At 34.4% G+C, this 13,212-nt stretch overlaps 1 protein-coding gene across 2 annotated transcripts in view; it reads right to left on the reverse strand.

Annotated features, from left to right (window-relative positions):
- shprh (SNF2 histone linker PHD RING helicase) overlaps positions 1-13,212 on the reverse strand; it is a 54,899-nt gene that overhangs the window by 34,490 nt on the left and 7,197 nt on the right. Inside the window, exons 6-9 of one of the 2 annotated variants that reach the window (XM_056476669.1) lie at positions 10,338-10,488; positions 8,821-8,917; positions 5,989-6,245; positions 1,500-2,126 (exon numbers count right to left, since the gene is read on the reverse strand). In XM_056476669.1, the coding sequence (XP_056332644.1) occupies positions 1,500-2,126; positions 5,989-6,245; positions 8,821-8,917; positions 10,338-10,488 (1,132 nt within the window). Of the gene's footprint in view, positions 1-1,499; positions 2,130-5,988; positions 6,246-8,820; positions 8,918-10,337; positions 10,489-13,212 lie in introns of both variants that reach the window. The other variant, XM_056476668.1, reaches the window with a different exon arrangement.

Here is a 13,212-nt window from a genome sequence, read left to right on the forward strand (position 1 = left end):
CCTGAAGTGATCATTGTCAGTTTTGTGTTCACCTGTGAGAAATAGAAGCAGTTTCTGATATATCAATTTGAGGTGCTGGTTAGGACAAAAACTCATTTCAATATGGCAAATATTCCTTCTATCGCCGTGCCATTGCTTTTATTTAGAACAGCCTTGTTGGTCCTCAATCTGGCAACCTGCACTTGCGTTTGTTTTGATTCAGGAATGCAATACCTAGTTCAACCACTGGGTGTCATACTTACATACTGCACCTTTATAGTGACATTCAAAGGCTTAATTAGGTTAATTAGGCAAGTTATGGTAATTAGGCAAATCATTGTATAACAGTGGCTTGTTATTTAGACAATCGAAAAAAAAATTTGCTTAAGGGGGCTAATAATATTGATTTAAAAATTATTCAAAACTGCTTTTATTCTAGCCAAAATAAAACAAATAAGACTTTCTCCAGAAGAAAAAATATTATAGTAAATACTGTGAAAAATACCTTGCTCTGTTCAGCATCATTTGGGAAATACTCGAAAAAGAAAAAAAAGGAATCACAGGAAGGCTAATAATTTTGACTCCAACTGTAGATGGTCAATATGTTCACTTTCAGAATTCCTTTTTATTTTAACTGATAAATGATAAAATACTGACTAATAAAAATACATTGTGCTGTGCTTTAAAGATATAGTACATAAAAAACATTAACCGAAAAATGACAGTGAAATATCAATATTTTCATCAAAAATCCTTTAAAAACGATTTCCAAAAATATTAACAATTACAAATGCTTCGTAAGCAGCAAATTAACATATTTATTAAGTCTTTCAAATTAACAACGTCATCAAAATAGATACAACGACTACTAGTTAAACTAACCAGTATTAGTAGGATTTCTCTAGCTTTTCCTTACAAGCTGTTAAAAACGATTAGGTAAAGTTATTACTAATAATTAGGCCCACATGGAATCTGCACACGCAGATTCCGCAGATTTTTAGCCCATCATTGAGTCTATTTATTTACTTGTGTACATTTGTATTTATTCAGGTTTATAATTCATTTCAGTAATATTTTGGACTAATATGAAGATGTTTATATGATTTATTTACAATAACAATATAATAATAATAATAATAATAATAATATGTAAAGTAAAATTTTCTGTCTTTTAGTAGATCTATTATAAGACTATTCTAATATACAAACTTGCTTTGTTTACCAAATAAGTGGATATAATTGGATTTGCATTGTAAAAATTTAATAAAAGTTATAAAGGTGTTATTTTTATTTCATATATTAAGTTTTTAGTTATGATACTCCCAAAATCATTACAAATAAATCTGCAGATTTTTTACAAAATTCTCAGCAGAAATAGCAAAAAATACCTGCAGATTCTGTCTGGCCCTACAAATATTACTAATGTAATTGTAATGCAATAATGTGCACCTTTTGTAAAGTTGCTTTGAAGCGATAATTATAGTGAAAAGCGCTATACAAATAAACTTGAATTGAATTACCAGCACTCTGAGGGAGGAGGTGTGAATGTGCCGGTTGATTTCATCCACCCACTGATGACAAATAGAGCTGGGAGAGATGATAAGAGTTGCTCCAGTGGACACCGGTGTCATGGCCACCAGACAGTGAGGACAATAAAACGGCGTCGTTTCCAGATTCTCCTCTTTATAGTTGACACACTCGGCATGCTGCCATAACAGACAGTTCAGACACTGAACCCGAGGCTTATAGTCCACCAGGCCCAGCTCTCCACAGATGCACTCAAAGCGGTAATCTGGAGTATTAAACGGGACCACAGACGCTCTGGTTGGCGTTTCGACTTCAGGTTTTGGAGTTTGTGTAAGATCTGGTTTGTTAGATTCAATATGGACATCGTCTGTTATTTGCTGTTGGGTTGTATCTGGTGTTTCTTTATCATCTGTTATGTCTACAGGTGTTTCCTGCGGTGGATTTTCTGGGTCTAGAAGTGAGTCTGGATCAGACTTCAGCTCTTCTGTGAGGAGAGGAGGATTCATACTGTCTTCTGATGCTGAATCTGATGCTGTTGTTGTATAGGAGGTCAGTGAGGAGTCTTTTTCCGGAGCAGAAACTCGACGAGATGTTCTCCTGGGAGCGGGCTGGTCAGCAGACTTCTGGAAAAATAGAAAGAAATGCATCAAAAAAGTGATTGATGTACTTTATTTATTTGAGAAAATGGTTGCTGCAAAATAAAATGACCAAAAAATAATGAAATAAAATAACAAAATAGAATATAGTGCAAAAATGTGCATGCAACAGTTAACATATTTAAAGCCTGACTTGTTTTATTTATAAAATTGTTACAACAAAAACAGACTTTTACAGAAAAGGGTACAAAGATGTGTAAAACTACATTAATATATTAGTTATGTAAAATTACATAAAATCAATGAATCTACTAAAACAACAAACTAAATAATAATAATAAAAAATAATTATTTTATCCTCCATGTACTAACTAGAAAATATAGTTCATTACTTCATTTTCCTTTCGGCTTAGTGCCTTTATTAATCTGGGGTCACCACAGCGGATTGAACTGCCAACTTATCCAGCATATGTTTTACGCAGTGGATGCCCTTCCAGCTGCAACCCATCTCTGGGAAACACCCATACACTCTCATTCACACGCATACAATACGGACAATTTAGCCTTTCCAATTCACCTGTACCACATGTCTTTGGACTCTGGGGGAAACCGAAGCACCCGGAGGAAACCCACGCAAACGCAGGGAGAACATGCAAATTCCACACAGAAATGCCAACTGACCCAGCAAAGGCTCGAACCAGCAGCCTTCTTGCTGTGAAGCGACAGCACTACCTACTGCGCCACTGCGTCGCCAAAATATAGTTCGTTGAATGTAAAATAAAATTAGTTTTTGAGTCATAACTTTTCATTTTCGATATGTAGAAATTACATTTATTTTAAAATCCTAATAATACATAATATAAGCTTTATGAAGCTACTGTATTGACCTTATTCTTCAATGCAGAAGTGTGCGCGTTTTTGCGATTGTTTTAGAACTTCCGATTCAGCTGCCTATGGGAGAAATGACTAGGAATAATAAACGGCAAAAAACGGTCAAACTACTTACTCTACAAACAAGTGTTTGCACGACAATACAGACAAAGTAAAATAACATAATAAGAAAATATCAGTTTGCAACACCAAGCAGCAAAACGAGCTGTTTTTAATGTTTAAAAATTAATGGAAGTGAATGAGACCGGAAGTCTCGAGCCAAAATGATTCAAATGGCTGCGCCCGTTCGTACGCGGAGAATAAGGTGAATATGGAAGAATCAATGAATTGTAAATGGTGTAAAATGAAGAAAAAAAGAAGAAAAAAGAAAATAATAATAAAAAAACTATTTTATTATCCATGTACTGACTGGAAAATATAGTTCCTTAAAATGTGAAACAACATTTGTTTTTGAAATTCTGCTTTATAAAATTAATAGGGATTTAACGATTCACCCGACTCACGATTCGATACGATTCACAGTACTAATCTCATGATTCACAATTCAGTCACGATTTTTTAACTAAATTACTTGAAGCTAATTTAAGGTGAAGAGCCCTTAAATTTTTTTCTTAAACGCTGCACATTTTTGCTAAATATAATAAATTTTCTGCCAAAACCAAATTGCTATTAAAAAAAAAAAAGAAGAAAAATACAATCTAAAAGGAGACTCATTAATATAAACAAACTAAAATTGTGACTGTGCTGTGACTGTGAATTTGACATTTTAAAAAAAGAAATATCAGCATATCTATGTTTTCTGGCATAAACTGAGGTCTTTGCACATTTACAATGTCCCCCGCTCAGGAGAAAACTCTTTCACTGGGGACTGAGATGGTTGGTGTGGAGAGAAAAGTCTTTCCTAAACCAGAGAGCAGTGTAAATATAGGCCCTCTGCTCCAGTGGACTGGCCACTGGCATAAAATACTGATACAGTAGGATAGAGACAGGAGTTAATCACGATTATGAAGGTGAATAATTAATATTACTTGTAGAATTAATTAGTATAAGTATCAGTGTGATAAACTTAAGAACAGATAACCTTGAACATTTTTAAATGTTTAATAATAATAATAAGAGAATTTTGAAAATATGCATAAACTAATTTGAAAAGGAGAGGGTAAAACTAATCTAATACCTGCTTCTGTAACAGAACAACTTTCTCTTTCAGTCTGAAAAACAACTTCACACTTTTGCTATGAAAACACTGATGCACCGTGTGATCTTTGTAGCACTGGTCAGAGCAAGCGGAGCTGTAAATCATCTGGTCCGCATGGTTTATATTATTAATAGCTTTCTGAGTATAGACGTCTGTAACAGTAGTGCCACTCCACCTCTTGCTCGCCACTGATTTGCAGGTAAAGCGAGATTGCGCCTGTAAACACAGCGCCGCCTCTGTTCAAAACATGTATCGCGATTCATTCAACATTTGTATCGTTTTGAATCGTCACATATTTTAATCGATTTTCAACCGACTCACTGTGAATCGTTACATCTCTCCAAATTAAAGCGTATTCATTAAATATCTGTAATTAATTGATTAATTATTATTGAGTAAAGTTAGAATTTTTCATTTTTATATGTATTAATTTTATTTGTTCTATAGTCCTAATAATACATAATATGAGCTTTATGAAACTATATGGAAAAGTCAATGAACACTGTAAAAAAATACTGCGATCCACACAATTCCTTCATGTTGTGAAAGAAACCTTAACCCTAACACAGATTGATTAAGCTAACTTAATAGTTAACAAATTTAAGTGGATTGAACATAAAACAATAAAGTTTTCACCAAAGAAACTCAAGAATTGTGTTAATTTAGCTCATTCTGAACAAGCAGCAAAAATCTTTTTTGAGTGAATTGTAAATAGATTGTGTAACGGCGTTCCATTGCCGCTATTGTTGGTAGAGTAAGCAAGTTTTTTATGTGTAAAAGTAAGAGTCCGTATAGGCAAAATAGATGCAAATAAAAACGTCTTTATTGTCCAATAAACAGAATTCCTTCATCCATATCACGCTTCTCTGTTACCTTAAAGGGCACCTATGGTGAAAAATCTACTTTTCAAGCTGTTTGGACACAAATGTGTGTAAGTATAGTGTATAAACTGTCATATTGGGGTGAAATAAACACACCCAGTCCTTTTTTTTCAAATTTAACAACATAAAAAAGGTGGACCAATTGGAGCTGTTTTCAGATCGACCGCAACTTTATGTAGGAGTGCGGTCCCCCCGCCCACCAATATTGATGGTGTGTGTGTGTGTACTTTGTAATGACATTGTGTGTGACTCATTGTTGCAAATCCACAAAAAAATGCATCAAATACTGATTGTTAAAGTTCTTACTGTAGTATTTCTCACACACATTATGTGAGATCTGCTTCCTGAGGCAGCCGAGGGCGGCGATTGCTGACAGGCACGTGGGAACGGTGGGCGGGGAGGACTAGCCTTAAAGGCCCAGTACAAAAAAACAGCAAAACCTTTTTTCCAACTATAATATAGACACTTCAAACAGCTATAATAAATAATCTGATGGGTGTTTTGAGTTGAAACTTTACCGACACATTCTGGGGACACAAAACACTTATATTAAATATGAAAAAAGGGGTAACCTATGTGCCCTTTAAGTTACGGTCAAAAACTGTGTGCTTCCTACCAATGCTCTCTTCCTCCATGCAGTGAAGCCACAGTTATATAGTCTGGTACTGACACCTTGTGGCCAATCGCCAATATACAATGTATGACTCCTACAGTTTGTATATAAAATAAAAATACTTCAAATGTAATAGTTTTGTGTACATTAAGGTTTTGTGCATATTTGTAATGATATTATCTGTGTACATTTTGGCTTAATAAATTAATTAATAAACTAATAATGCTTAAGGCTTTAAATACTCGGTATATTAATACAATTTTAATAAAAATAATTCTCTGCGGGAGAAAGAAATGTACATACAGTTCGTGCAGTGACAGGCTTCTTCTTCTTCTCTTTGTAGTTCTTCCCCAGTTTGAAGGATCCCGCTAAGCCTCGTCCTTTGATCTGCTCCACAATGTTCTCGCTAATGAGCTTGGTCAAGATTTTCTTGATGTGGTTGCGGTTCTTCAGGGTGTCGTACTTGTACATAGTCCGCAGATATGCAAAAATGGCATTAATTGACGCTCCTTTTCCAACCTTCATTTCCTTAATAGCAGTTAACAGCATCTCACGAACAGCTGAAGACAGAAGAAGTGAATTTATTAGCTTATTTATTATGTATTCATGATTTATTTGTGCTAAAAATGTGTTTTTACTAAGGCTGTACAATATTTTGTTTGAGTTTAGATTGTTAAAGGGGACCTATTATGCAAAAATGACTTTTATAAGGAGTTTAAACACAGTTGAGTGACGACAGGCTGTGTATATAACCAGCTTCTAATGGTAAAAATGCATAAAGTTTCTTATTTATAATCACACTTGATAAAAACAGTCTACAGAAACACTTTGATTGACATTCTCCCTTTGTACGTGTCATCAGAGGGGAAAAGCCCCGCCCATTAGTGACCATCTTTCCTTTATTAGCATAGGACGTCTTGTTTTTGAATCTGTCACTATGCTGACACAAACATTTGTAGCTCCGCCCTGTTTTGAAAAGAGCACAATCTTGTTTGAATTTAAAGTGACAGCCACCAAAACAGCACAATTAGGATCAAAGCCTGAAAGGGGCAGTTTCAAAGGGTTACAAAACATTATTTGTGGGATATTTGGAGCTGAAACTTCACATACACATTCTAGGGACATCAGAGACTTACTATACATCTTGTAAAAAAAAAAAAAAGGAGCATAATAGGTCCCCTTTAAAACATAACCTAATATAATTATATATAACTTTTGCCCAATTTAAACTAACTGGGCACAAGAAGTGATAAAGTCTGCCACTTCTAACAAAGATTTATTGTGTTTAATTATTTATACAATGAAGACTATATAGTGTTGTTTTACACTGCTTATTGCAATTCTGAACCTCAATACTCTTAACTTATTAGTTTATTTAATTGTAATATTTGTTTGATTGTTTTCAATTGTGCTTTTTTATTTTGTATATATTTAGTGTTGGGCTGTTATCGACGTTAACGTGCTGCGTTAACGCGAGACTCTTATCACGCGAAAAAAAAATATCGCCGTTAATTTATTCTCAAAGTTGGGTTGGGAGCTGGGTCTATTCTGCTCAAGCTATGACTTTCACCTTGATAGTTTAGCGCGGATGTATACCTGACCGGTGAGCCGTCTGACAAACAAGTGCCCTTCTGAATCCAACCAGCAGAATGCCTGACTTTAGCTGCAGTTCAGCAGTTTCACTTTAACACATGAATATTTCATTCATACGCCGTGACAAACAGGGGTATTATACGAAAATAAAGAGCAAGGACTGGTGAGAGTGTTATGGAATTTAATAACGCTCGCTAAACGGAAAGAAAAAAAAAAAACTTCCGCATTTCGCGGCGTGTGTGCATGCGTGCGTGTTTTGTGTGTGTGTGTTTTGTGTGTGGTCCTTTACTGACAGCCACCTGTGTCTTGGATCCTGTCGGAAAATATGGCGAAAAGTCCTACATGACGGTAATAGTTTGATTGCAGTGTTTACTTCAGTAATGCCACTAATATATGCACTCCACATGTCTTAATTCCATTTCTGTTTAGTTCAGTTATGACTTTAGTCGCATTAAGGTAATCAAAAATCTGTTTACATGGTAGACTCTTAATCAGAGTCTTCATATTAAAATCGTATTAAAGTATTGTTGCCCATGTACACATCCTCAATGTTTGACACACCGTCAGGGCTCTGTGAACTTGAAATTGAGAAGCAGCATTTTCTGTATGTACATCAAAAGCAAGTATGAAATCGTTGTTTGGAGCTTATGTAGGCCTACAGTTTAACATTCATGTTTAACTGAATAAACAGTTAGTAAACAAGAACATCTTATTGAACATCATTTATTTTCATCAAAAATTATCATAGTAGAGCAGTTTCTCAAGCAGTTTGTGATGCATTTTGGAAATAGGAGTTGAGCCCCAGGTCTAATGCGCTGCCTGGCTCGAGAAACCCGTTCTCAAAGATTTATTAGTTGGGTAGCACACATATTCTGAATGCCTTCTGCGGAATTCAAATGAGCCATTTTAATCTAGATTAATCTATGCCCACCTATAATTTTATTATAATTTTGTATATTTTATGCAGATACACTCCTCTACAAAGTCATCCCAATCAATGTAAAATTATGAATTTTCCAAATAGAGTTACTCAAGTCATCTTGTGAAATTATATTCATATCGCAAAATGCAGTTGAAATTAAAATGATTCGCCCTCCTGTGAATTTTTTTTCTTTTTCAAATATCTCCCAAACGATGAATAACAGAGCAAGGAATTTTTCACAGCATTTCCTATAATATTTTTTCTTTTGGAGAAAGTCTTATTTGTTTTTTTGTTATTGTTTATTTCTTATTCGTTTTAATTTTTAAAAAAACATTTTAAGGTCAATATTATAAGAGCTTAAGCAATATTTTTGTAGTTTTAACATTTACTCATCTAGCTGACGCTTTTTCCCCAAAAGCAATTTGCAGAAACAAGTGACAAAATTCTTAAAAATATAGTAAACACATTGCCCAATTCTTCTAGCATTTATTAGAGACATGTCAATAACCCTAATATATGATTGGTGGATAGGAATGCTGTTGCAAGACCAATCAGGACATTGATACAGGAGTCTGTTCTGTCTGGGCAAATAATTTTTGGTACAATTAACCATTATTTACCAGGATAAATGATCTTCTCCTTGGGTCTTGCTTCATGCTTTATGGTTCTTTGTCTCTCTAATGGTGGAGGAGGAACAAAGTAATTCACAGACCGACCCTGAGGAGGACAGAGACACAGGAGTAAAACTATATTTGAAGTTTGAGAAAAGGTGGAGTTTCTAGAAAGTTTAAACAATAAATTATTGTCTCTAGCTTTTAATTAGTAAGTATGGTAATGCTTTACACTTTAGATTATATTTGTTGTTTTCAATAGTTAAAAGGATAGTTCATACAAAACTAAAAATTCTGTTATCATTTACAAACCTGTTTCTTTCTTCTGCTGAACACTAAAGAAGATATTTTGAATAAAGCTGAAAACTGAATAAAGCGGTCACCATTGACTTCCATAGTATTATCTACAGTTCAAGTAAATGATTACAGGGTTTTAGCTTTCTTCGAAATATCTTCTTTTGTGTTCAACAATATAAAGAACCATATAAAGGTTTGTAACCACTTGAGGGTGAGTAAATAGTGAGTAAAGTTGAATTTCTGGGTGAACTATCCCTTTAACATGAACTATTGAAAACATTTATTAATACTTAAATTAAAACAAATTAATTAAAATTATATAAAAAAACAAATAAATACATAATGAATACAAGATGGCATGAAAATAATAAATACATTTTTTATTATTAACAAAGATAAACAAATGCAGAGCTTTGACTATTTTTTATTATTATTTGCAAATAATAAAAACTAAAGAACCAAGAGGTTTATATATATATATATATATATATATATATATATATATATATATATATATATATATATATATATATATATATATATATATATATATATATATATATATATATATATATATATTAAAAATAAATATATATTAAAATATATAAAAATAAATCTATATTAAAAAAACAGCCTCTCAAATAATGAAGAAAAAAAAATGTATAGAGGGACTTAATTTGGATTGGATAGTTTTTAATTTATAATGGCCTAAACCCACAACAAGTGTTTTTAAGCCACAGATAAAACTTCTGGTAAACAGAAAATGCCAGTTATTTTAATTTCATAAGGTTCATAAGGTAATTTAATTAAATATAATCAGTTAAATAGACTTTTATAATCAGTTAAATAAACATTCATTAAGTTGTACAAGCGTCAAATCGTCAGACGAGCACTGAATCTCACATTAAAAATACTGTGGTAAAAGAAAAGTCCACATTTAAAAGACATGGCACAGAAAAATTCAATTTAATGCAGTGTTTTTTTGTCTAGTCTGAGACCCACTTTATGTTGTGTCTCAATCAGATCACTGATTTTTAAAGAAACCAGATCCTAAACGCTTGAGCTGACTGAAAATAAAAGTCCCTGTTCATTTGAACAATGATTAACCTTTTTTTTTTAACAATATTTTTACAATATGCCTTAAATATAATGAAACATTTCCCTAAAAATAATAATTGTTCATTTAGATGTCATAGTGACTTTAAATTTACAGACAGTTGTAAACGTACCACAGGTAAAGTAAGGACCCCGTGCTCCAGGTTTTGCCGGGTGTTACACAAAATAAGGGCCAGTACTTCCACAGTTTTTCCAAGTCCCATCTCATCAGCAAGGATCCCGCCGGGCCAGTCCACTCCAGCCAGAGGAAACTCTCGAATCAGACTGTGATCGAGGTCAAGACAATTAGGAGTTGATTACACCTGGTCATTTCATGCCTTGTTTTCTGATTGGATAGCAGTCTGATTGTGAAAAGGACAGGTGTGAATGCCCTCTAAAACATATTTGAGATGGATATGAATTTGATCTCTCAAACCACTTCAGGAGGTGGTCTAGGGTGAACTCCAGATGAAACTGGACAAAACCTAAAAGCTTCTAATCGTTGAAACTACATATGTCGATTTTAAGCATCCCAAAATGTAAATAAATAAAAAACAAACACATGAGAGTGCGTTATAGGCTACTGACCTTATTCTTAGACCTTAATGGAATCTGTTTGGCTCGAGACTTCCAGTTTTATTCACTTCAATTGATTTTTAGATGTTAAAACAGCTCACACAGCTTCCACACAGGTTATGCATCTTGCTGATATACACTGTGAACATCAGCTACGCTAATTATTTTCTTTATTCTCCATTTCCACCTGGGGATACTCTTCCCGAGGCCCTCAGACTATGCAGAGTCACTGATTCGATCCAAGACCAACGACGAGATGATCCCAAGGTTTCCATATCCTGGACCTGGCCGAATCCTGAACAACTACTGCGATGGTCATGGAAGAGTGGAGAACATGAGACTGTTTCCTATGACGCTCCAGAGACAGACGAGTCTTCGCTGAGGCCAGCTTCCAGCCTCCGCCACTGAGACTGCAGCTCTGCACAAGACGTTTGGCCAGCGGAGAAATTAAAATGGTCGTGCCCAACTGAGCCTGGTTTCTCTCAAGGTTTTTTTTCTTCACTTCCGCCTTTAGTGAAGTTTTTTTTCCCTCTCCGCTGTCGCCACTGGCTTGCATGGTTCAGGATCTGTAGAGCCGCACATCGTTGGATTTGCTCTTCAGTGTTTGGACTCTCAGTAGTGATTATTAAACCACACTGAACTGAGCTAAACTGAACTGAACTTAAACACTACAAACTGAACTACACTGTTCCTATTTACTGTGACCTTTTATGTGAAGCTGCTTTGACACAATCTACATTGTATAAGCGCTATACAAATAAAGGTGAATTGAATTGAATTGAATTGAATTATGCTGCTTGATGTTGCAAACTGATATGTCCTTAAAATATGAATTTTTTTTTATATACAGTCATGAACACACTTGTTTATTATTCCTAGTCATTGTTTCCTTTAATTATATTTTGTAGCCCCTTTAAGAAATAATCTTATTTGACTGTCTACAGCAGTGGTTCAAAAAGTGGGGGTCGTGGGACAACGAAGGGGGGGGGGGGTAGCTTGGGGATTTCTTGAATTCAATGGTATTTTAATTCATTTAAACCATTAGAATGACCATTTTTTTATCCATATCCTATTGAAGATGAAACTAGTAGTTTATGGTTAAAGCCTCTATTAGATTGCGACCCTTGGGGTGATTACATTATATAAAAGACACAGCAATAGCATCAGATGCAGCAGATTGATTTCATGGCACCAGGTTAAACTTTCTGAGACCTTTACAGCACTCACATACATATAAAAAAAAAACTAAACAAATAATAGACTTGGGCCTATCGGTGTGTGTGTCGTTGCATGCAAGGATTCTATACTGTTACGAATAATTAAATTAATTTTTTTATTGCTTATTGCATGTGTCTTTTTCTGTGTCCCGCCTTCTTGTTGTCTTGGGGTCTTGTTTTTTGTTATCCCATAGGCTCCCATACCGGCGTAATTTGTGCTCTGATTGGCTGCTGGTCTCGGAGGCCTGTATAAAAAGGAGCTTCCGGCTTATTTGTGCTGCAACGGTTGCTGGGAGTGAAGCTCCTGGATTTCCCTTACCCCTCCGTCCGACGACCAACATTTAAACTTGTTACCATTGTTCATACATTCAACTTCTTTTGAGAATTTGAGCTTGTGGGGGTCGCTTGTCTATTTATTTGATTACTTTTGATTATGTTTATGCTTAGGGAGAAAGGTAAGCTTCCTGTATTTTTCTTTAAATATTTATAGGTAAACTAGTGCATTTACTTTGCAGATTCTTTTGTTTGTTATTTTGGCCGGTGGCCACCCTGAAGAGATGCTCACTTAAATGTACTACTTTTCTCGATAATAAGTCTATTCAATTACTCTCAACTGAGTGTCCGAGTTTGGTTGTCGACCGAAAGGAATCTTTTGCATTAAGTTTTTGTTTTGTTTGGGAAATCCACCACTCCAACACATTTGTTTTTCCGTTTATTACGCCCATGTTGTTTTCCCCTAGACTTGGGGTATAATAATACTTATAAGGACATTTACAAGGATATTGTGGGTCGCAAGTCACTGGCATTGTTATTTTGGGGGTTGCGGGCTGAAAAGTTTGTGAAACCCTGGTCTACAGAACAAACCACCAGTGTAACTTGTCTAGTAAACATAATAAGCTGGTTAAAAGTTTTTAAATGGTACTTTAAGTTGAATACTAGTATCTTGCAAAATAAATAGAAAAATATTATGTACTGTCCTCATGTCAATGACAAAAATAAACAGTTGTTAGAAAAGAATTATTAAAAATATTATGTTTTAAAATGTGTTAAAAACAACCCTCTTCGTTAAACAACACTTGTCAGATATTTTTAAAATATTTAACATTTAACATTAGGGCTAAAGATTTTGACTTGTTTATGTTTGTGTAAAAAATAATGATTAAATAATATGTGGTGCGTCTGACACTTATCCTAATTAAATTTGCATATAGCACAG

This window comes from Danio aesculapii, chromosome 17 (genome assembly GCF_903798145.1).
Source record: "Danio aesculapii chromosome 17, fDanAes4.1, whole genome shotgun sequence".
Lineage (NCBI taxonomy): Eukaryota > Metazoa > Chordata > Actinopteri > Cypriniformes > Danionidae > Danio > Danio aesculapii.